We start from the raw sequence: 26,226 nt of genomic DNA on the forward strand, positions 1-26,226 counted from the left end.
ATTGTTAGAAGGTCAGCGTGGTGCTGTTCGTGACATGTGAGAAGCTGTGCCGTTTTTCATTTGATATGATAGCATTGCTTACAGCGACATTCCAGTCCGTTAATATTGTATTCTGACAAGAATACCGATGTCCTTGTAATGATCTATGTCGAGTTTTATTAATAACGTCACATAATCACAATGCGATAATTACCAATTCTTTTCAATCTAATGCTTTCTCATATGCTAACCTTAAAGAACTTAATGATATATTACGTTGCGTTAGAAAGGCAAATCTTGTTGCTTGTAATCATAAATTTTGTGATGGAAGATGCCGCTAATACATTCATAAGAGTGGCCAGTATGAACACTTAACCATGCCCATTCAGACTTAAAATTCCAAGAAAATACCGTCTGCCATTTTAGCAGACGGACGCTTGGCAAGCAGTTCAGTTTAAATTGAAACGGTGAAGAGCGCAGTTGTTCAGTACCTATGTAATTTATACTTTAACTAAAATGAGTGATAGCCGGGCAAAGCTAAGTGGCACTTTTTGAAGCACCCCTTCCTGCTGAATGCTTTCAACAACTATAACTCAGATCCTACTTCACCTTATTCTAAACTGAAATATCAAGTTTCATTACAATCCACCCATCCATTTTCCTGTCACAAATAATATCCACTAATCCACAGTAAGCGTTGATGTCTGATATTGCAACCTAAAATGCATGCGCACGACATTCAGTCCTGCCGTCCCGACATGGTTGTGAAGGCACACGAAAATAAATGAAAACGGAGGCACTATGCCTTTCCACTTATAATTAAAACATATATTTTCCTTATTTAATATTTAAGATCTTTTTGTTTTGTCTTTAGTGTTTTGTTTTCAAGTTGGCTCGATACGGCTAGTGTCACTAGTGTGATCTATGCTCGTGAAATTCTACTCTGGAATCTCTCTCTTTGTAATTTATATTCTAATGTATAAATTCAATCGCCGATAAAGTATTTCTTTACGATTATGTTTTGACCGCAGTCTTTACCGATAATGCAACCTTTATATACCGGCATGAAAATACCGGGTTTCCACAATTACCATTTATATACGGGTACAGGTATTTTGTAATACCGGTATTATTCCCGTATTCGGTCTCTGATCCGACGTAGCGTTGGAAGCAATGTACGCATTCATTCTGTCCGAACAGTTTTCCCTTACGTAACAAAGCTGGTGAAATCAAAGAAATGTCAGTTGTCGTCCTAAGTGCAGAAAAAGTGATAATTTTACGTTTTTGTATTATTTTTCTAAAGGCTGATTTTTGTAATTCTTGAATTCTTTCTCTCATAAAATGTGCCATCCCTATACATCTCACTCGCCTCCACCTCCTTCCCAGTCACTCGCCACCTCTCTCCTTCGAGGCTCACTCAGGCAACTGTAATGAGCCAAGTACGATGGCTTCCCACTTGGAATCGCCTGGCAGTGTCTGCCTGTGGGCTACTCCAGTGAGCGAAGCCTGCGCATTCCTACACTAGAGCCTACTCCTGTGTATAAAGGTAACAGTTGACAGTACTTACCAAATGGAGCTTTGGCTTTGATTGGATTTATTCCCTCGAGGGGTGGTCCCATTCCATTCTCATTCACCGCCATCACTCGGAACAAGTACTCCTGGTTCTCGATCAGTCCCTGCACTGTGAACGTGGTCTCTTTGCAGAAACTGGACACTATGATCCAGTGTGAGGAGCTAACATCTCGCCTCTCCACCACGTAATGAGTGATCCTCAGGCCACCGTCGTATTGGGGAGGTTTCCAGTTCAGAGTGCACGTGTGTTTGGAAATGTCCGACACATCCAGTGGTCCAATAGGAGGTCCAGGTAAGCCTGCAATGTAGAAAAAAACCCTGCCATTATACCATTGAAGTTTTATTTTCATTAAAAACTAAGTCTGCATCACTTCATCGGCATTTCTTAATATTGTACCAAGTGCAATGAATGACAAAATGCTGCGCATGTCTTATGAAAAGACGAATGAACGATATTTTCAAAGCATATCGTTAACTTGTAGTTTGATCATGAATAATTTACATCGTGCTAACTTCCAGGAAATATTGATCTATCATCCTTCACCAGGGGATGTTGTGCGTACTAATATTTAAGGACACATTTCCTATAACATTTTGATCGTTATATCATTCATAGTAATGACCAGCATTATATTACTTAATAGTTCAGAAATAAAATTCGAATATGCTCTAAACCACAAAGTAACAAACTATGTAACAATGCATTTCCATACAGGTTCATGTATTAATTGCTTCATGCATTTTGTGGTTTGCTATTTTGTATATAATAAATAATTAAGTACTGTACATAGAATTAAATAAATAAATAAATAAATAAATAAATAAATAAATAAATAAATAAATAAATAAATAAATACATAAATAAATAAATAAATAAATGAATAAATAAAATGTGTAATATATATTTTATGATGAAGTTGTGGCCAAGTTGTAATACGAATACTTATGCGGCAAGATATGAACGAATGTTGTAAAAAAAAGTAAACCTGAGTTTTGAATAAGACTAAAAGTGGGGTAAGCATGTGAAATTACATCAAATTACATCAAACATCAAAATGAGCTAACACAATGAAGGCGGAGTAGGAAGAATTCTAGGCAGAGTAGCAACGGATTATAATTAAGGAAGATATTTGTGCATCACATCAGTTGGGTCTTTCCTCCAAATGAAAGGATTACAAATGCCTCGTATCTTTCTTTATTTCTTAATCCTCCAAGGTCGGTTTTTCCCTCGGACTCAACGAGGAATCCCACCTCTACCGCCTCAAGGGCAGTGTCCTGGAGCGTGAGGCATTGGGTCGGGGATACAACTGGGGAGGAGGACAAGTGCCTCGCCCAGGCGGCCTCACCTGCTATCTGAACAGGGGCCTTGTGGTGGGGGGGGGGAAGGTCAGAAGGGATAGACAAGGAATAGGAAGGAAGCGGCCGTGGCCTTAAATCACGATCCATCCCGGCTTCTGCCTGGAAGAGAACTGGGAAACCATGGAAACCCACTTCGAGGGTGGCTGAGGTGGGATTCGAACACCCCTCTACTCAGGTGACCTTCCGAGGCTGAGTGGACCCCGTTCCAGCCCTCGTACCACTTTTCAAATTTCGTGGCGGAGCCGGGAATCGAACCCAGGCCTTCGAGCGGGTGGCAGCTAATCACACTAACCATTGCACCACAAAGGCTGACAAATTTCTCGTACTGTGCAAATGGAAGAAAGTTGCCAGTAGTTCCTGGTGTACGTTACTGTAGTCACGTCCTAGTTCGTGAAACATGGGCAACGACTGAGTGGTCCTAGGAGTCCGGATACAAGTTGCTATGGAACACGAGTGGGCATCTCGGTGTCGGACATATTCTGCGTCGTGGTCCAACTTGTGCTCAGGTGGCTAGGACTGTACAACACATTGGTGGTCCCTAACCCGCTAGAGGAGAGATTCTCGTTGGGATTAAATGCAAGTAGGGTATCATCCTGCTTCACAGAACTTACCAACATCAGAATATTTTAATCAGGTCTCGGAACTATGGGGGTAACAGAGTTCCACTTCCTTGGAAACAACTTGGCGAATGAAATAATATTCGAGGGGGAGCTAACAATATTAATGAGGCTTCTTCAAGCAGGAAGCCAGAACTGGCTGAGTCAGAAAAGGTGATGCGTCTGGATGTATTAGGAGCTAATGATATTCGGTAAGGAGAGATAACGTGGAAGAGATAGGGAATATAAAGTTTTGTTAACGGGTGTTAAAAAGGAAAGGGCAGAGTTCGGTGTAGGACTGTTCATCAGAAGCACCATAACATGCTACATAGTTTCAGTTAGACACGTAAATGAGTGAATGATGTAGGTAGATTTAACATTTGGAGGAATTATGACTAGAATATTCTCAGAGTATTCACCATACTAGGGTGCAGGTGAGGATGAAGCTGACAAGTTTTATTAAATACTGAGAACATCGTAGTCAGGGTCAACAGTGAGGATAGGATAGTGCTAATGGGCGATTTCAGTGCGATAATTTGGAATATAACTGAAATATATGAGAAGTTCATGGGGAAGATATGGAAAATAGAAATGCGAAGCGTTTATTGATAGTATTGGATTAGCAGTTATGAATACATTCTTCAAGCATAAGGCTATTCATCGCTACACATGGGAGGGTAGGGGCAGCGGATCCAAAATATATCATAACCGACTTAAAATTCAGGAAATCTGTTAGGAATATGGGCGTATTCTAGGGTTTTTCCGACGAAGCAGACCATTATCTGATCTGCAGTGAACTATCTCTAGGCCTAGGCTAGAGAAAGTGAAATCTGTCTGCGGACGAATAGGGGTAGAGAATCTCCAGGACGAGGACGTCGGACAGAGCACGTGGATATGATTAGTGAAAAGTTCAAAAAATGGACGTTCAATAAGTTCAGGATAGAGAAAGAGAAGGGTGGCATACAGGGATGTTATAGAGGAAACAGTAAGGGAATGCCTAGGAACAACTTTCTGTAAAGATTGGATAAAGCGATCATCTTGGTGGAATGATGAAATGAGGAAATATTGTAAACGTACGAAGAAGGTGTATCAAACATGGCTCCAAACAAGGTCTGATGCAGATAGGGAATTGTACACAGAAGAAAGAAACAGTACGAAACAAATAATTGTAGAATCCAAGAAGAAATCATCGGAATTTTCGGCAATAACCTGGAAGGGCTGGGTTAAGCGGCAGTGAAAATTTTCTGGACAGTAATAAAGGAACAAATAGAGGGAGGGAAAAAGGAAATGAGTAGTGCTTTGTGTAAATCAGACAAACTTATAGTAAATTACAGGGAATGACTGGATACAATGAAGAAATATTTTGAAAATCTTAACGTAAAATAAAATCTTCCTGAGGAAGTCCAGAACAACCGAGTTCATGAGAGGGAGAACAATAATGGGAGTGGCTTTATGCTCGAGGAAGTGGAGGGGACTGTAAATGAACTATATTGTCGTAAATCAGCAGAAATAAATGAAATTCGACCTGAAATGGTAGAAACATGTATAGTGGAAAGGCAAGTTTGAAATGGCTTCGCAAAGTAATGAAATTAGAATGGAATGCTAGTAAAGTATATTCTGATTGGATGAAAGAATTAATTGCATGTATCTATAAGCAAGAAAATATGAAGTATTGCAGCACTTCTTTGATGTGTATGTCAAGCATGGTGTTCACTGGCATTTTGGAAAGGAGGATGCGATGAGTGGTTGATGCGATGGTAAGTTAGATAAAAACCAGTGCGATTTCAGACCACAGAGGAGCTGCCAGGACCAGATTTTCAGTACGCGCCAAGTAATTGAGAAATACTACGAGAGACTAGACGAAAGCTGCTTACTGAAAGAGTGAAGAGAGACAAGAGAAACATGAATGGGTAAGGAAAAAGTAATTAGGATTGAAAATGAACTACAACGTTACCGCTAACTAAATTATAATGCAGCTGATGGCGTAAACTAAATTGTAGAGGATTATGTAACATCAAGCTGGATATAGAGAGGGGAAGTCTAATAAGAGTGGTAGAAGATGGCTGAAGTGTTACCCCATACTCCATAACTTAGTTGATGTATGGGAATTAGTTACGAAAATAATGTTAATATAGAATTTGTCTGGAAATAAACTATAGCTTAAATGCGTATTCATTTATGCAATCACTTTTGTTTTGGTTATTATAATAATAATAATAATGGCGTATGGCCTACGGAGAGGCCTGGTGCAGGTCTTTTTCTAGTAGACGGCCTATTAGGCAACCTGCATGTCTGTAAAGATGAGGGACCAACCTAGGATGATTTCTAATCTTGAATAGCCACACACTCAGCCCCCGAGCCATTGGAATTCACCAATTAAGGTTAAAATCCCCGTCCCGGCCGGGAATCGAACCCGGGACCCTCTGAACCGAAGGCCAGTACGCTGACCATTCAGGCAATGAGTCGGACGTTTTGGTTATGGAAACCCCTTTTAAAGCAATTTAGAGAGTGACTTAAAAATCTATCCTCTGACCATCAGAGGTCGCTTGTTCTAATTCAATGTGTATTTTTAACTAATAACTATTTTCTTTGTACGCTCACTTACCTGTGATGTACACTGTAAAGGAGGCCGACACACTTCCGCTGTCGTTCTTCACGTTCAAAGTGTACGTTCCGGCGTCATTCTTGGTTATCTCCTTGATGAAGATAATGAGGTACTCATCAAATACTGTGTATTTAATATGTGTTGTTTCCTCGATTTTCCTTCCATCCTTGCTGAGTGTCACTTCCATTGGTTGGTCCCCTGAGTAGTATATCTTAATCTTGGTGTTGTCACCCTCTGGGAGATAAAGGTCACCAGGCATGCGGTCGATTCTTGGAGGAGCTGTAGAAGAGAGTATTTTTAAATGAAGGACTTCTGAGATAAAATAATTGGTGTCACTTACGGTGACATTAGCCTACATTATTTAATAATAAGAACACCGCATTTCATATTTAACCTGTATTGATAATATTTGTGAATCGTGAGATATATTATTTGGCAAGAAATCAAGTTCATGTTACCTTAAAAAAATGCTTACCTCCAATCCTCAGACGGGCAGTTGTTGTAACGAAACCCAGTGTGTTGTTCGCTTCGCACGTATAATCCCCATCGTCAATCTCCCACACTCCAGAGATGATGAGTTTGAAAACTCCTCCCTTTGATTCTGCGCGGAACCTGTCACCCATCATAATCTCTCGTCCATTCTTCAGCCATCGGGCTGTGGGTACAGGTTTGCCATGGGCTTCACATTCTAGCACCACAGAGCTACCAAGTGGCACACACTGGTTAGAAAGTGGACGAATGAATTCGGGCTTCTCACCACCTTCAATTTCACATATTTTAACTGGTGTTGTGCACGAGCTTGGTTCACTTTTTCCAGCAGCATTTACTGCAAAAATCCTGAACTCGTAATCAGCACGCTCAATAAGGTTCAATACCGTGTAAGTACAGTCTATTACATTATATTCGTTGCACTTAGCCCATGGCGCTCCACCCACTTCACGTTTCTCTATGATGTAACCTGTGATGCGGCTTCCTCCGTCTGACGCTGGAGGCTCCCAGGTGAGATCAACGTAGCTCTTGCCAACCTTCACCACTTTAGGTGTTCCAGGTGGAGATGGCACGTTGAACTTGCCCTTCACCTTAAATTTGGATGATGGCGGTGATGGTTTACTGAAGCCAGCTGCATTCTTTGCTCGAACACGGAACTCGTATTCTCGACCTTGAAGAAGGCTGTGCACGGTGTATGTAGTGTCTTTGACGAGGTAGTCGTTGGCAACGCGCCACTGGGGATCGTCCGCAACGTCCCTGCAAGAGAAATCACATTATTAACCCTCAAGAATGGAAATAAAATTATTTGTAACACTACCGTGGAGTCGACGTTTCAGTGACCGCTTAATGTTATTCTGGAGGATAGCATAGTCTGTTAACTAATGGAGTAAAGGATTTTTAAAAACTCGCTTTAACCCAGAGGTGCTCGCGCTGGGCATTTCGTCCCGCACAGCATAGCGGGTAGGCAGGCGATGAGCGCAAGTAGGAGTAAACTATTGTGGTTACGTCATAGGTCACTCTCGATAACTGCGGCGAAGACAGAGAATAATTAAAGGAAGAGGGCCTCGCCGAATCTGACGGCAGAGAGACAGTTGGAAGAACTTTATTTTGTGCAAGCAGGAGACCATGCAAAGTGCCTGCTATGTGGGCAGTACGTTAAGGCTACAGAACTGCACACTTAATTGCACAGCACTTGAAACCGTTTGCTACCCGATTATTCATGAAGTAATGCATCCATGCAAGTGTGGAATGTATATGCCCAAAAAGAAGCAAATTCAGTTAAATTCTGGAACTCGGAAGTATTGCAACTAGTCCTTGACACATAGAAGACCTTGGAGAAGATATTGAAGGGCAATTGGCAATAAAAGTTAAGGAATTGGTTGCTTATTCTATATGCCTTTACGAAAGTACTGGCGTTGTTGATACAACACATCTTGCAATATTTATTTGAGGGCTTTTAAAAGAATTCCAAGTTATGGAACAGCTACTGAAACTAGTTACTGCGAAGGGTACCACTATCGGAGGGGATGTTTTCAGTAGCGTTGAGGAAGCTTAAGAAAGGTGGAATTACCGCGGAATACAATGGTGACAGTCGCCACCGATGGTGCACCTGCAATGATAGGGGGATAAACTGGATTCTTGGCACATTTAAGGTCAAAATTACCTTCATAATATTCCCAAGAGGTATTTTGTGCCAAGACACTAACATTTGACCATATCATGAATGTCGTAGTTTATGCAGTGAATTATTTTAAGGCATGCCGGTCTAATTCGTAGGCAGCCCCGTGGAATTCTGACGTTAGTGGAAGCAGAATAAAAGGATATTCCTTGTTTTTGCCATGTTACTTGGCTAAGTAAGTTAAGACTCTTAAGAGATTCATTCAGCTGCTTGAAGAGGTAAGAGTATGAAAGAAAAACCTGTCTCTGTACTTTCTGATCCTGCCTCGATCGTGGAATTATCCTTTCTTACAGATATCACTATCTAGATGCTCTTAAAACCTCATTGAAGTGTAGAGATCAGCTGTTTATTGCAATGTTTAATAAAGTGTAATTTTTCAGGTTGAAACTCGAACTGTGGAGAAAACAATTTCAAGGTCATAATACCATTCATTTTCCCAAAGTGTTCTTGCAGCTGACATTGATGATCACTGGGAGTTTTTATTCAGTCTCTCAGCAAATTACTTGGCGCATTTAATAGAGGATTTGATGAAATGGGTCACCTTCAATCGCTTTTACAGATACTTTCTTCGCCATTTTCAACTGATGTTAACTCAGCACCCTCCGACATCCAACTGGAGTTAATAGACCTGGCAGATTTCTCCGAGAGAAATGGTGAGTGGCCGTGAATGTATTTGACTTTTATTCATTTGTTCAACAAGATATATTTTCATGTCTATATTGACAAGCAGCTTAGATAATGAACATCTTCGGTTCCTTGTATCTGTTGCGAACACATTTTCAATATGTAAAAATAAGTTCACTCATGCCAGATGATCACTTAAACTGTTTAATTCGGCTGCATTCTTCAAAATATATTATCTCCGATAGTCAGCTTCTCACCGAGCAGAAACAAAAAAAAATACATTACATTTTGAAATGAAAGGTGAAATTTGATGACTACAAAAAGAGAGAGGGGAGGTGATAGGGAGTGCACAAGAAGTGAAGGACAGTAAAAGTTCATTTATGTATGAATTTTTAAGTGCTTATTTTATTTTATTTCCACTGGACAAAAATGCACGAAATTTTCAATTTTCGTTGTCAAAAATAAGTTATTTCTGTTCATTGCACTTCATGTATTTTGATCGGATACAATAAAGAGTTATAACCTCAAATAGTTTTGTACTGTACGCAATGAATTACGATTTTCACTATTGTATTTTAAGAGGTGCTTAGGAAACATTCCTAATATAATACTGATTTAGGGTAGATAAGCTGTGCCTTATGGTTACTTGCGTTTAAATTATCTGATAAACTCACCAACAATCCAATCGTGCTTACCGGGAATAACAGCAGTTAGGTTATTTATTTGAAGTTATACTGTATATTTACAGCGTTGTTGTATTTAATCTTGTATAGTAAATATCTTGAAAGTCACCGGCCATTTAGAGGCTATCCATTATCATCGGATGCCTGATAAGTTTTAAATACTATTTTCAGAAATTCAATGGCCAGAGAATGTCACATTACACTACAACATCGTGAAAAATCAAGCATTAAACTGAATGAATGACAGGAATTTTACTTCGTACTGTCATCCCCATCCAAGGAATTGTAAATCGTAACGTGTACGCTTAAATCCCGTATCTTTGTAAATTGCAACACAACAATTATAACGTGTACGTTTTCTTTCAATGTATAAATATAGGGAAATAAAACTATGACTGTTTATATCAAGCGTAGTATTACTCAAACCGGCATATATTTAAAAATTCGTATTTTCTTGCGATTACAGTGTCTTTAAAAAATGTTGTACCCTATTGAACATTTCTCTGAGTAGTGCGAAGAGAGCTTCCTACTCAAAATCCAACGTCACTGCTCCACTTCCTTGCCAAGTGTGTTCGTTGTCGTACTTGACTGTGACGTATGCTTGGTACGTGAGCTGTCCACATTTACGTCACGCCAGCCCGGTCGCACTGGGCTAGCCTCAACGGGCGCCCAGCTGATCACCTCTGCTTTAAACTATCAAAAATTACATAATAATGTTTCATTTGACAAATAATGAAAATTTTATCCCAGTGATTTCTAATCACTGCATGCGGACGTTTTCAAATTCCAAGCTTTGAAAGGAATACCTGTCTGTTTTCATTCTAACTTGAATATTAAAGTCGTTCTTCTGTTGTTGCATTTGTGCTTATAGAATAAAATTATTGTGAGTTCTCAATCAATATATCAAGATTATCTTTTATAGGTATTACTGTACAGGATCGGTATCTTACCATCCTACCATTGCACTCTGTTTCCAACTAAAAACTAGAAAACATTCGGACCGATAAAAAAAGCAGCTGCCAAGGCCTAGATGAACATGAATGGTAGTCCTGGTTAAGCCTCGTGTCGGTATATTTACTGACACATAAAAACACGCCTGCTAAACAAAATCAAGGCAACTTGGTGTCACCGAAAACCAGAAGAATGTAGTTAGCGGGACATAAAAACCAATGACATTATTATTAAACCATTATGATTAGGCCATACTGAACTATATCATAATATGCTTAAATTTATGTATAACTAGCTGTTCCCCAGAGCTTCGCTCGCGAGGATTTGGTAAGTTGATAAAAAATAATTGTTCCTCGGTACTGCACTAAGACATTATCCGAAAATCCCTAGAGTATAAAAAACTCACCGAAAAATTGCATTTCACTTACCCCAGATCCTCTTTGTAAACCACGTATGTGGCATTGGCTTTGGGGGCTAAGATGACCACGCTACTGGCAGAGCTAAATGTGGAACATGCGGCGTGGAACTCTACATGTAAAAAAGAGTCCTGTTTTAAGTCGAAAAAAGGGTTTCTTTATTTCTAAAGGAGATTCCAAATACCGATTTTCACGTCTATATCATCTTAGTTTTTGAGATATAAGTATCCTAATAAAGAGAATTCAACTCATCTTTAACTTATTTTCGATCTCCAGCTTAAGTTGATTTTCCGAAAACAAAAAGTACGTGTTTATTTATTGTTAAAGGAGATTCCAAATACCAATTTTCATGTCTGTAACATGTTAGGTTTTTGTGATATATTGTAAATAATCTCGCTGCTGAAAGAATACTGGAGGTGACGTTGTCATGGTTACGGCTGTTCATTTCTATATCCAATTCGTAGAGCAGGGGTAGTGTGGTGCCAATATCTACATAACGGTGGGTTTTAGGGCCTTAAAACATTGTGTAGTGTAGCTTTCTATAGGTGAAATAATTTTTTAAATCGGTCCGGTAGTTTATGAGTCCATCCGTTACAAACAAACATACACATTTTTCCTCTTTATAATATTAGTATAGATAACACTGTGGCATAATTTTATTTAGCGCGAAATATAGTCGCGGGGAGTGAAAGAAGGGACCCTGGTTCCGTGAGAACCCCGTATCGCTCCGGAAGGAATGATTTCCTCTAGTTGGTATTGGGCCGCAAGCCCTGATTTCAATCATGTAGACCTCTACGATGTCGGCTTACCGAAACGCAGGAACCTGGAGGGGTGAGATTTAAACGAGGGGATGTACAGAACAATTGTCCCAGGTTGACAAACTTCTCTCTCCCAGGTCTGGAATCATATGAATTTCAATCAGTTAATCCGCCACTATGCTATATTCCACATATCTGACACCACACATAATAAGGTCAGAATTATCGAGTGCCAGGAGTCGATACTATTGTTTACTTGTGCTGAATTGACAGATGTGCGTACTTGCAGGAGCTGCCGTTGACATCTGGCAAAGTCTTACGGTTTGTTATACGGGGCTTTCCTTCGAAGTCAACGTCCTCTAGAGGCTATAAATTCTGCGATAAGAAAGGAAGCGCTCTCAGTCGATTCTCAGTCGATACTCAGTTGATTCTTACTTGATATTTGCTCATTGAGTCTCAGTCAGTCGGGCACTTACTGTCTCATTGTCTTATCAACCCGCTGTTTTGAAACGCCAAGTGCGGCGTGACGTAATTCGCGAGCCAACTAGACATTTATTTGTGAACCTTTTGTTAGACTAATGCTCGATTGAGTTAGCTCACAAGAGCTAGTGATGATATAAAATACGCTGCCAAGTGCTGATTACAGTCGGGCTAGTTTCCCTTAATTTAGAGCCGCACAGATATAATTCATTTCTGCGCGGAGGCTATAGTCAATAGTGGCCAAATACTAAGGTTTTAATCATGTGCACGAACACGCTAAGCGGCGAAGTAGATGTTTCTGACGTAACTCAACAGTTCCAGATACGACCGACATCAAGCAGACGACAACTATGAAGTATCCCGGAGTCGAGCAGAGGACCTTCATCCCTATGCTGTGTGCCATCTTCATGGGCTAGGCACGCATGGTATAGCGGTCATGTGAGTCGTCGCTGGTGGAGAAGTTGCTGTTAATGTAAGTCCTTTTGTTCTAAGAGCATGTGAAGTAATATTTTGATGCACTAGTTAGATTATACTTAAACAAGTAAATGAATCTTTGAATGTAAGTCCGAGTGGCATTTGTTTTTCGCATTTTAAGTAAAATTAAATACGTTCAGGGCTGTATGCATGTTAAGGCCCAGAGATAAGTGCTGTATATAAATTAGATAGGTATGAAGGACAGAATAGGTTAGATATAGGTGTGTGTGTGTGTATTAGCTATTAGTAGTTTATACCCGTGTGAGTTGATTTTTAGATAGACTTGTTGGACAGATTCTTCATAATACCTAATGGGTTGGACGCCATCAGCGTCGCAATATTAAACGGATTAGACTATATACAGCATATGTTAGGATGTTTTTGTGCGTGACGTATGAATTTCAGCTGTGAAGAAACGTAACGGTAGATCTGTGAACGTCGGGAGTGGAATAGGATCTTTGAGTACGTTGGCAGGCAAATTTATGAATGTAGCGGTCGTCGAACCGAGAATCTTTCATACGTAAATCTAGAGATATGGCGATAGATATTCACGGGGTTGAGATGACAAGGGATAGGTGATGAATGCCGTACCGTTATATTTGAAACTATGATTATATTAATTGGTAAGCCAGCCTATTTTATGCAAGAATATGTGTAAGGTTGTGAGCTATATTTGGTCAGTGGAAACTGCTTGCCTGTATGAAGCAAGAAGAATGTCGGCCAGGCCCCGACGTGATAATGTCTCTCGCAGGTAGTAAGGCTCCCTCGAGACAGCAGTAGGCTGAGGGCGGAGAGCAGAGAGAGTGAAAGTGTTTACAAACGACACCCTTACCTGCGTGAAATGCCGGACCGCTAAGCCCAATTATTTAGATGTGTGCTGCTAATCAGATGATTTTCTCTGTCGTGTCAAGTTATGCTGAAATGTTGTGGCTATGTGAGACATGCAATCTTCTGAATCTGGATATGTTGGGATCGAGACCCGACGCCTCTATCAACTTCAGTGTATATTATGCGTGTGTTTTACTTTGCAGGTGTGACATATAAGTATTTATCTTGGTGCTGTTTATTATCGTGTCCAGTGTATTTATTTCTGTGTTGTGATGTTGTCCTTCGTTGATTAACGAGGAGACTTAGCCCGATGGCTAATTTTGGGAAGTAATGTTCTGTCCTTATCCGTTGCTCTTGTGTACGGACCCATATGATTAGAATGTGTTATTTTGGATGGGTAATTTAGACGCAGTCCTGAACAAGTGTTCTATATATTTGTGTCCGAGTGATAGGAATGTACATACGTAAATTAGGCCAATTACTAGTGTATCGGATATTACTATCGCACCTCATGAACGATTTTATATGGAGCCTTCGGGCAAAGAACTAGGGACTTAACGAGACAGTCAACATAACGAAATAAAATGTAATTCAAACATATTACATGTAAAAAAATTTCTTATTTTCTCGGGTTCGTTACACGTTTTATTAAGGTATTAACGTTTGTCAATAAGGTTAATTCATGTACATGTGCGTATCATTTTCTGTGACCAACTAACGGTCGGTTCTTCGCTTTGTTTGATATTTTGTATTTATTTAGTATGATTTTAATTTTTGTTTTTAGTTTAATGAATCAATTTTACCAGATTACCTGCGTTTTATATCACTAGATATATATGTACGTATTTGCTGTCCATATACCTTGAGGAATTAGAGATATTGCCCACATCCGGACGCACCACGCGCTTCCACCCGGAGCTGGGCCGAAATTATGACAGGATTCGGTACAATACTATAAGTTACTTTCCATGGTTTCATCCTACATCTGTAGGCAAATGCCAGCGTGGGACCTGATATGTAGACCATGACGGCTTCCTTCCCAATCCCAGTTCCAATTACACATTCAGTCACCAGCACAGCTACAGATGCTATTAGAGTGCCATTGCACCTACCAAGATAAGTGTTATTTTTAAACACGCCAGCGAATGTCATTAGTATTTACTTTATATATTTAATCTTATCGATCCTAAGTCTGCAGAGAACGAAAGAAATTGCTTCTTTATTGCATGGCAAGTAGTTTGGTTTATTCTTCAATCGACTCCAGAAGCAATTAAAGAAACTAATTAAAACACCTCGCTCAGATTTCGAGTAGTTTCAAGGGAATTCGGTCTCTGTTAGCAAATAGAAATGGGAACTTACCTGTACTCGATCTTGTATCCCTGAATCCTGGAACCTCCGTCGCTGTGAGGTCGGTCCCAGATGAGCGTCACGTTGTCAGCGTCCCAGTCAGTGATGCGAGGCTGGCCAGGAGGATCAGGTACAGTGAAGGCGAATTTAGCCGTAACTGGTTGATCTGTTTCAAGAGGTTCACTCACGCCATACTGGTTCTCAGCTCGTACTCGGAAGCTGTACTTCCTATTGGGCTCAAGTCCAATCACATCGTAATGGCAACTCCTCACAAAGCTGCTAACCTTGGTCCATAACTGTAATATATATGGTATTATAGAACAATATATGTTCTTTTTCAACAAAATACATTTTAAAGGATGGTTTAGCAACAGTCAGTTGAAAATTAATAATGATCAAGAATCAGTTATTTGTTTCGGGTGATTCAAGAGGTTGCTCAGAAACGTAAGTAACCCATGGAGGGTTAGAAGTACAACAATTATTTTCGAATAGTAACTTATATTCTGATATTCATTTGTGCACACTGTTGTGTCGTTCGTGCGCCGGAGTTTACTACGCCGAGGTGACGCCTATTCTGAATGTGGTGGGTGACAGTTCGTACCAAAACCAAACCCCATGGCACTACAGACCTTGAAGGGCCTTGGCCTACCAAGCGACCGCTGCTCAGCCCGAAGGCCTGCAGATTACGAGGTGTCCTGTGGTCAGCACGACGAATCCCCTCAGTCGTTATTCTTGGCTTTCTAGTCCGGGGCCACTATCTCACCGTCAGATAGCTCCTCAATTCTAATCACGTAGGCTGAGTGGACCTCGAACCAGCCCTCAGGTCCAGGTAAAAATCCCTGACCTGGCCGGGAATCGAACCCGCCTCCGGGTAAGAGGCAAGCACGCTACCCCTACACCACGGGGCCGGCGACAGTTCATACAGTGTTTGTAAACAGCATTCAGTGTCCAGAGTCTAACTTCACTGTGTAGGCTAATACAAACAACTATCTCTATTGATTGTCACTTCAGAATTACAGATTATAAATCTCATGTTTGATCCGTATTGACGCTTGCACTTTTATCCAATTGTCAATTTAAACACAATTTGACAATTTGTAAAAGTTCAGTTCTGAATTGTTTGGGAATGTAGAGCATTTTGAAAAAAGAAAAAAAAAGATCCATTATGACATTCCTGACACTCCCAACCTTGTTCTGACACAGGGTTTCATCCTAGGTTATTCGTTCTTATTTAAACGTTCGTGTATTTCAACCCCTCTATAGGCTAAATCAGTTTCTGCACAACCCTTTAAATCACCCTACATAGCAAATGAATGAACAATCGACCCACACGATCGTGAAGGTTCGTTTTTAAATATCTGACGCGCTAAGGAGTCACCTTTGCTGCGTCAACCCGGACTGCAATGATTGTGCAGGTCTCGCAGAGTGTGTTTCAATTGTTTCTGTTGCAATGGTTAGCCAGCAGGTACCAGGTGCAAAAGTAGAACCAAACTACGCTCTGTGACGTCAACCTGTGCTTCTCCAAGAGAAACAATCGTTTCAAAGTGTTCCACATATGTTGAGGTATTGACCTGCTAGAAACACATTAAATGGAACACCTGACAAGCTTTTCCATATAAATTGCTCCAATTATGTTAAAATTGTCAGCAGTATACTTTGTTGTCGTTATTAAATAACAAAGAACTGATTTTGGTATTCCCTCCTCAAGGAATTAGTAACAAACTGTTTAATTATTTTACGTTTATCAATCTTTTACCGAGCGGAGTGGTCACGCGTGTTAACGCGCTATGGCTATGGAGTGAAACTCTGCACTCGAGAGGCGAGTGGGTTCGAACCCCACCGCCAGTTGTTCTGAGAATTGTTTTCTCTGGTTACCCATTTTCTCTTCCAGGCAAATGCCAGGACAGTTCCTACTCATAGTCCACAGCTGATTCCTACCACCTCCTTACTCAGATTCATTCACCATATTTCATCTTCATAACTCCTCAACTGAGGGTGGAGTCAGGAAGGGCATCCGGCCGCAAAAATGTGCCATATAATTCCATCTACCCTCATCCCCGACCCCGTATCAGTAGACATGCAATACTCTATTCATTCTTTTGTGTCAAATAGGAGGAAAACCTGCTCGATAAGCGGTACCTTTCCAGAACACGTACGGAAGAAGAAAAATTTTGAAGTATTTTTTCTCTTTTCCAGACCTTGTAAATATTCCAAAATATATTTTTAAAGAAAACTTTTCAAGGTGGGAAAGGGCTCGACACAATCTGTTCTCCTCTGAAGTCATTTTGAGAAATAGCCTGCAACTTTACAGGTATCTACCACAGTTTGCTATATGTAAACTGTTTCAGATGTTGTGTTCAATAGTCACATAGCAACAAACGAAATATAGAAATTCGACTTATTATCTAACATTGTACGTATGTCTACCCCTTAGTCTCGATTCTTGATACGGGTTTGAGATTATTCACTTAGGTAAAAACAAGTTAACACAACATGTAAATATATTTTTTTACTTAGAGAGTGGGAGTTAAAAATACGTTATACGCAACTCATGAGTTATTGCCAGCAATCTCGTCCTCGACTAGGAGAAACAGATTATTTCTGTCATCGCTTAAATAACTTTTAATATCCCGAACGTAATAAGTAGGCCTACTCTAGTTAACAGAACTTACGCCAGAAGCAGGATCAAGCTTTTCAACAATGTAGTTTGTGATAGGTGAGCCTCCGTCATCCAGTGGAGGTCTCCAGCTGAGTGAGCACGTCTCAGGAGTGATATCAGACACATCCAGAGGTCCTTGTGGGGCGAGTGGCTTGTCTGAAAAATAAGAATAGAACGCTCAAACAATAGTGTCATGACTCTTCTACACTATACTCTTAATTTCACAGCGAAGTTTTTATAGTAATTAATAGAGCACAGTTACAATTTATTAATTCTTCGGCTCCTTGGTTAAAAGGTCAGCGTTCAGGCCTTCGGTTCAAAGGGTCCCGGGTTCGATTCGCGCCTGAGCCTGGGGGTTTAATCGCCTCTCTTTGTTTCATCTTATGTAGAATTGGAAAGATTTCATGTTGTTTGTTTTGTATTGTGGACTTTTGCTTTAACGAATTTAACGACGTAACTATTTCATAACCTGAAAGCTGGTTTAGTGAGAGGACTTTTCGTGTGATTTATTACTTTATTTAACTTCAGTGTTTGACGTTTCTTCTAAACGCACAGTGAATCAATATTTCCCTTTGTTTCCTCAGAACGATGTAACGTAAGATCCCTCCAGATGAAGTATTTTTGGTTCATTGTTAACATCTGTTTGGGGTGATGCATGTTTCAGCATCGGGATTCATATAACTTAAGGGTGTCACGTGATGACAACACATGGTGGAATTGTATTTCAGATTGTGATAATTGCTGTTAACTTGTAATAAAGACCATGCTTTCAAATAATATTTCGCAACCTATCTAAAGCAATTGATAGTTAATTTGGTTCGATTAAGGATCCGTTCGTGGGATAGTCGACTGGTGGATAACCTTAATTAAATAAAAAATCTGGAATTTTACTTGTTGAAAGGTCAGATTTTCCACGGATCGTGTGGATTAACTCTCAGTCATCGTTTGGGTCAATGTTGCCCGATTTTCAGGTTTTCTATTCTTTTCCTGGTTTTGCTGTCCACAAATCTTACATTGCATTTCACACTTTTCAAAATCCTTTCACCATTCACGTTATGCATTTTGACTGTGTTATACCATGTAGTGAAAAATTTAATTGATTTTTGTTTTGTTACTGGATTCAGTAAAACATGATTATCGTGATTTCGTTGAATATATTTTTAGTAAGTACACTTTTGCTCCTCATTTGAAGTAGTCATGATCTCCCTTGGACCTTGTCGATCGGTCAATGAAGTGACCGAAAAAAATCCTACACCACCCTAGATCTAAGAATCAATATTGTTCTAGTGAAGTAGCCGAGGCAGACGACCGACGATGGAACGGTAAATTCAAAGGTTCAGTATGTCAGAGGAAATAACGAGGTGCGGTTTAAATCCCAAACCCTACTGAGAATCGAACTCGAGGCTCTCGGAACCGCTGACAACTCAGTCAAGGAGCCGGACTGATCTTTATCTGAATTAAATATGGAAATTCGGATCATTTTACATTGAATGAAAACAGACACTGAAGTCTCCTTGATCAAAATCTGTACCTAGTGATGCTACACCGGCAGTCCTTTGTTTGCAGACTCCCGTACAAGATCAACTAAAGAAAAGACTGCTCGCTCATACGTTCCTATAAATGGTGGTTCATATCCAAAGGAAATGTTTCCAAATTAATTATTAAAGTGGTCATTAGTTAGGAGCTGTATGACCCAACGAAATAGGGCAGTAAACATGACAATGAGTGGTATAATCACCACGGCCACTGGATCGCCAGCTGGTAGCTTTTCAGTTGGAGCAGAACACCCTTGAAAGCTATTAACGGCACGTACCTTGGCTTCTAGATAGTCCGGCTCTAACGGCTTGGGGACTGGGGGTGTGTGTCGTCTTTAAATAGACAATAAGAGGAGAACAAGGAAAGGTGAGAAAAATATGGAAATCTGTATTAGAAATCCTTTAAAAATTAAGAATGTGAAAAAACGTAAAAATGTAACTGTATTGTAGAAAGTTGTTACCAAGCTGGCCGTTGACTGCTTACTTCCGCAGAAAGGCATCTGTTTACTGGCGCATTTAAAAATCGGACTTCCACAATAAACATTGACACAGTTTTGAAAAATCTTGAAGGCAGTAAAGATTACTAAAACGCGTGCAGTCTGCTTTAAATTCGACCGTGGGATACGAATAAGTCGTTGTTGAGGAAGAAAGATAACTGGTAGCAACGCCTGTTTCGGGGAAGTCCACCTGCCTCACAGAGAGCCTGGGCCTGCACAGTTGGAGGGTGGGTAAGCCTACTGCTCGGTTTGATGCTGTCTGGGGATCCACTGGCAGTGGTGAATATAGCAGGGCGGAAAGCTAAAGACAAGTATATGTGAGGCGTCAGTGAAGTGACTTACCAACAACCAAGACTTTGCAGGACGCAGTGTCGGAGCCCTCAGTGTTGATCAACTGGATGGTGTAATTGCCCATGTCGGTGCTTCTCTTGGCGCACTTATTGTGGAACACAGTAGAGTTTGCTGTAGTATCAAACTTTATCCTGTCACTTGGGTACACCTCCTCGCCATTGATTGTCCAAGAAGCCTTGGGAATGGGTGAGCCGGTGAAAGGAACTGTGATGGTGAACTCTTCTCCGGCGATCACCGTCATATCACGGATGCTCAGATCACTTGTGATCTTTGGAGCACCTGGAAAGCGAAATATACAGGTCGTATAGAACTACTAAAATACTATTACCAGAAGGTTATAAAATCAGAGAGTGTTATAGTGAAGACATACTTGGTGGAGGTCTGCAGCAAATGGCATCAGATGATGAGCTCCATGGTCCTTGGCCAGCAGCGTTGATAGCTGCGACCCTAAACTCATACTCGTGATTCTCGATAAGGTTTCCTACCCTGTAAAGGAGATGGTTATTGTTACATTACATGAGTAATTATTCAATAATTCGTCTACCTACACCAAGTTGTATTTAAAAAACAGAATTTCCCTGGCAGAAGCTCAATCTGTCAAAGCTCTTTGATATTTTGTTATACTTATTCTAAACCTATCGTATGAAAGACAATTAAAGTAAATATTTTTGTCAGCATGCTTGGTATTCTTTACATCTTTGACTTATAACTTCGAAACAATAGATAAAATGGATTTTTTAAAATTTTGAGTGCTTAGTGTGGATGTAACATAACTACAATATTACAGTTTTAGGTTTTTACATCAATCGAAAGCAAATTCGTTTTACTTGGTGATAAAATATAACTTTGCTCCGAACAGTTTTGTATAATACAGTTTTGTAACTTCAAACCATGATGGTATATTTCATGTGAAATTGGCCTGTTAAGAATCTTTTTATTCCGCATCTGTGGTGTAGTAGTTAGTGTCATTAGCTGCCACCTTCGGGGGCCCGGGTCCGATTCCCGGCTCTGCCACGAAATTTGAAAAGTGGTACGACGGCTGGAACGCGGTTCACTCAGCCTCGGGAAGTCAACTGAGTAGAGTTGGGTTCGATTCCCACCTCATCCATCCTCGAAGTGATTTTCCGTGGTTTCCCACTTCTCCAGGCAAATGCCTGGATGGTACCTAATTTAAGGCCTCGGCCATTTCCTTCCCTCTTCTTTGTCTATCCCTTCCAGTCTTCCCATCCCTTGAGAAGGCCCCTGGTTCAGAATAGCAGGTGAGGCCACCTGGGCGAGGTATTGACCCTCTTACCCAGTTGTATCCCCCGACCCAAAGTCTGACGCTCCAGGACACTGCCCTTGAGGCGGTAGAGGTGGGATCCCTCGCTGAGTCCAAGGGAAATACCAAGCCTGGAGGGTAAACAGATTAAGGAAGGAAGGAAGAAAGAAAGAAAGAAAGAAAGAAAGAAAGAAAGAAAGAAAGAAAGAAAGAAAGAAAGAAAGAAAGAAAGAATTTTATTGCGAATAAAACGTTTGCGTCCGCCTCTGTGGTGTAGTGGTTAGTGTGATTAGCTCTGCCACGAAGTTTGGAAATTGGTTCGAGGGCTGTAATGGCGTCCACTCAGCCTCGTTAGGTCATCTGAGTAGAAGAGGATTCGATTCCCATCTCAGCCATCCTGGAAGTGGTTTTCCACTTCGCCTCCAGGCCAATACTGGGATGGCACCTAACTTAACGCCACGGCCGCTTCCTTGCTCATCTCTTCCAATCTTATCATCCCCCACAAGGTCCCTGTTCAGCATAGTAGGTGAGGCCGCCTGGGCGAGGTACGGGTCTTCCTCCCCAGTTTTATCTACCCGACCAAAAGTCTCACTCTCCACGACACTGCCCTTGAGGCGATAGAGGCGGGGTCCCTCGCTGAGACCGAGGGAAACCATCCCTGGAAGGTTGCCAACCCTGGATGCCCTGGTTCGGTTCCCGGCTCTGCCACGAAATTTCAAAAGTGGTACGAGGACTGGAACTGGGTTCACTCAGCCTTGGGAAGTCAACTGAGTTATCTTAAGTACCTTCTTAACTTGGTTTTGGTTGATCAATACTAACTTACTAATTATCTATGAAACCCAAGGGTGTTCAAAAACCTTTTGAACGGTAGTGCATATGTCAATTAAAAACCAGAATCAAAAAGATGAGAAAGAGGACATGTGTGAAGCAGTCAAGTAGAATTAAGAAAAAATGCTCTCTAAAGGAAGAACTTAACGTAACTTCACATTTTATCATAAATTTGTTTGATGACATAAAGGTATATCAGAATTATTGATATAATCAATGACTTCGATTAGGTTTGAAAAACATTCTAAACATGTTTTATAAAATGAAAATTCGCCTTGTATGTGAAGTTTTTGTTCTTAAACAAGCAGTAAATTTACTTACATTCATATGTGGTATATCAACAATTTGGTATTTAAAATATTATTTTGCCTCTTCTGGAAAGTTTAACATTTGCAGTTCTTTAGTTTCACATTAAGCCTTCGATACCAGTAAATTATTAATAATAAGAGAGAACTATGGAAGGTTAAAATGTGTTAAATGACAAAATAATGACAAACTTTTAAGAAACGTTAGAATTCCGTTCAGACCTCAGTTGAGAAAATAAAGCTATATTCTTTATCTTACGTCAAGGGTTTAAAAATGACATTCATTCCAGAATCGCATTCAGTGCATACCGATTGACAACAGCATAATCTCGGTGTGTGAATATCTCATTTTCTGATAGAACAACGGACAATATTTTATTACACTTATTGACGTGTGTTCTCTACCTCTTCACTAAGTTTGAGCTGTATGTGATATAGCCTACAGGTCGTTACTTATAGAATAGTTTGAACAAAACCGAAGGATGTTATTAGTCAACAATTCTATGCAGAGGGAACATGGCTTCAAAATACTTCTTAATTATCTTCAATAGAAAATTATGGAAGAATGTATCAGATGGCTATTTAAAATGTTGTACTTTCCCTAGAAGATAGTATAAGAGATAAATATATCTGTGATATGTTTTCATTAATTAATTAAATGAATTTGTCCAACTTGTACTCGAGTTGTTCTCTTAAATGGGAGATATCTTACAAGTCATATGTGTAAAACGAACTGGTAAAACGAACTGGGCAATATTCAAACTTTTTTCGCACAGAAATCTGTTAGGTTGCTTTGTAATGTGATGTTGGCAGAATGTCACCTAACTGAGGAGTCATATATTGAATGTGCTGCTGTACCTGGCGACAGAGCCGGATGTAAACAAGCAGTAGTTCCTCGCATAGCCGAGTGCTGTTATATCTTATACACGTAATAAAAGCAAGTTTGTAAGTTTTGCGAGCGAGGTCGATAGCTTCAGTCGCTTAAGTGCGGCCAGTATCCAGTATTCGGGAGATAGTAGGTTCGAACCCCACTGTCGGCAGCCTTGAAGATAGTTTTCCGTGGTTTCCCATTTTCACACCAGGCAAATGCTGGGAATGTACCTTAATTAAGGCCACGGCCGCTTTCTTCCCACTCCAAGACCTTCCTTGTCTCATCGTCGCCATAAGACCTATCTGTGTCGCTGCGACGTAAAGCAACTTGCAAAAAAAAAAATAATTTTGCGTGAGTATTGTTATTATTGTCATAGTCGCAAAACCTCCAGCTTTACGTGAAATTTTTTCAAAGGAATTTTCTTTTCATTAACCCTGCATGCTTTGACCGGGATCTGAACTGCGGCTACCAATGAAGATGTCACTTGGCTATGATATACTCACTTGAACGTGAGATCCAGTATATGCACATGATTGGCTTTGGTCCATTTGTCCTCGTTAATAAGTCTCTTCTCCACGACATAACCTGTGATCGGTGAGCCACCATCATGGCGTGGCTTGGTCCAGCCAATGGTGATGGAGTCCTCTGTTGAGTCAATACCACGTGGAGCTCCAGGAGGACCAGGAGGATCTGTAAAATTATAATCACGTTATAACATGTTCTTAGCTTAACAGAGCATATCCCTCTCGGCTCCGAGGTACAGTATTAGGTTTTATAGCATTCCTCAAAGTTTCCGTCTTCTACAAACACAAATACCTTCCCAATTTTTGCAAACTTAGGACTAATACCTTCAACTTCAAACCTGATAGTGAATAATAGCCGTCGCTAAACATAGGAATGGGTTACTTATTCTGTGCATGCGTTAGAATGCTGCTCTTCTACCCCCCCCCCCCCACGCAGTGCAATAGACTACGAATCGTGAAATTACAACTTAGTCCAGGTGATCTTAGTCAATAACCATTTTAAACCACTCGACTATTATTTTTACATACTTAGATGACAAAAGGTCATTAAGATTCATTTTAAACCAGTTAAAAATAATATATTTCATTTCTTTATTTGATGGAAAAGGATAGGTAACGAATCTGGCAAGTCGTAAACCACATTATCAAACCAAATCAAACCCCATGGCACTACAGCCCTTGAAGGGCCTTGGCCTACTAAGCGACCACTGCTCAGCCCGAACCCCTGCAGATTACGAGGTGTCGTGTGGTCAACACGATGAATCCTCTCGGCCGTTATTCTTGGCTTTCTAGACCGGGGTCGCTATCTCACCGTCGGATAGCTCCTCAATTCTAATCACGTAGGCTGAGTGGACCTCAAACCAGCCCTCAGGTCCAAGTAAAAATCTCTGACCTGGCCGGGAATCGAACCCGGGGCCTCTGTGTAAGAGGCAGGCACTCTACCCCTACACAACGGGGCCGGCTGTAAACCACATTATAGAAGACTATAATTTACGTCTATTCTTATAACCCTATATTTATTTATACTTCACCGAATAGAGTCGGCTTCCCTAAAAGCGGGTAGTTTACTGGCCTTACAACACTGCATTCGGGGGGCGGAGGGGATGGTACCCACCGTCGGCTCTTCTTAGAATGGTTTTCTGTGGTTTTCCACACTCCTGCACTAACCCAAATGCCAGGGCAGAACATTCTATAGGCCACGGCCGCCACCTCCTCACATTCTCCACACTTCAAATTTTTTTTTTGCTATGGGCTTTACGTCGCACCGACACAGATAGGTCTTATGGCGACGATGGATAGGAAAGGCCTAGGAGTTGGAAGGAAGCGGCCGTGGCCTTAATTAAGGTACAGCCCCAGCATTTGCCTGGTGTGAAAATGGGAAACCACGGAAAACCATTTTCAGGGCTGCCGATAGTGGGATTCGAACCTACTATCTCCCGGATGCAAGCTTCACAGCCGCGCGCCTCTACGCGCACGGCCAACTCGCCCGGTCTCCGCACTTCAAATCAACGCTTTAAAACTCCTTGGCCTGAGAGTGGGGGGTAACACTTTAGGAGGCCCGCCGTGCCCCTTCAGGGTACAGAATGAAAACATTTTTAGTAATAGCAGTGTCCATACTTACGAAAGAGAAATTATCTTAATTTAGAAGAACAGTTTGGTTTATAATCGGTACTTCAGTCACCATGACCCTGACTGCTCAGGAGCCGTCTGGGAAGTGAGGAGTGGGGAACACGTGAGCCGTCTGGGATATGAAAATTAATGATTGGGAGCCGAGTAGGTAACAGTGCAGATATCCACTTTCTTCTTGGAGCAAAAAAATAAAACTTACCGAATGGATGTCTGGCTTTAACAGGATCGCCTATTGTGACTGGATCTGACTGTCCATACTGGTTCTCTGCCATCACACGGAATTCGTATTCACGGCCTATTACCAGGTTACGAATTCGGCAGAATGGAGTAGTAGCATAACTGCTGACCTGTGAAGTGAAGACTATAATTAATATCTGGCTGTTAGGTTAACACATCAGCATGGAGGCTGGTTGGATCATCACATAGTACCACCGAATGTTGTGCGGTTATGGGGAAACCGCAAAAACCTACGGTGGTGCCAAAATGAGTCGTACTAGACACGATGACTGCCAACGTCCACTGAAGGCAAGACATTCAAATAATAATAATAATAATAATAATAATAATAATAATAATAATAATAATAATAATAATAATAATAATAATAATAATAATAATACAGACTTCAGCAATAATAATGTAACTCTCTACGAATCTTGCGAGTGATCTGTGCTGTTTACCTTAACAACATCACTAATTACGTCAGGCTGAAACACGTTAGCACCCTGTGACGGGAAATGCACGGAATATAGAGACCTGACAGGTATGAGGAAGATACGAGTTGAAACCATGTTTACTACTCTGAAATTCGTTTTTCTAAGTCCATTCATAATATATTAACTTACACTAATTTATAATCTATGATAGTAGTCCCTTTAACTAGTAGACTATTGTGTTCCAAAGAATTAGCAATCTTATACCTACAAT

General features: G+C 40.7%; 1 protein-coding gene across 26 annotated transcripts in view; it reads right to left on the reverse strand.

Annotated features, from left to right (window-relative positions):
• Positions 1–26,226, reverse strand: part of bt (projectin protein bent) — a 520,921-nt gene that overhangs the window by 79,149 nt on the left and 415,546 nt on the right. For all 26 annotated transcript variants that reach the window (XM_067141199.2, XM_067141225.2, XM_067141218.2 and 23 more), the window contains 9 exons: positions 25,499–25,646; positions 23,650–23,836; positions 20,252–20,367; positions 19,873–20,160; positions 17,512–17,654; positions 14,852–15,135; positions 6,587–7,356; positions 6,112–6,390; positions 1,547–1,849 (listed from right to left, as the gene is read on the reverse strand). In XM_067141199.2, coding sequence (XP_066997300.2) covers positions 1,547–1,849; positions 6,112–6,390; positions 6,587–7,356; positions 14,852–15,135; positions 17,512–17,654; positions 19,873–20,160; positions 20,252–20,367; positions 23,650–23,836; positions 25,499–25,646 — 2,518 coding nt within the window. The remainder of the gene's footprint in view (positions 1–1,546; positions 1,850–6,111; positions 6,391–6,586; positions 7,357–14,851; positions 15,136–17,511; positions 17,655–19,872; positions 20,161–20,251; positions 20,368–23,649; positions 23,837–25,498; positions 25,647–26,226) is intronic.

The sequence above is a fragment of the Anabrus simplex genome, chromosome 2, assembly GCF_040414725.1.
Source record: "Anabrus simplex isolate iqAnaSimp1 chromosome 2, ASM4041472v1, whole genome shotgun sequence".
Taxonomy (NCBI): domain Eukaryota; kingdom Metazoa; phylum Arthropoda; class Insecta; order Orthoptera; family Tettigoniidae; genus Anabrus; species Anabrus simplex.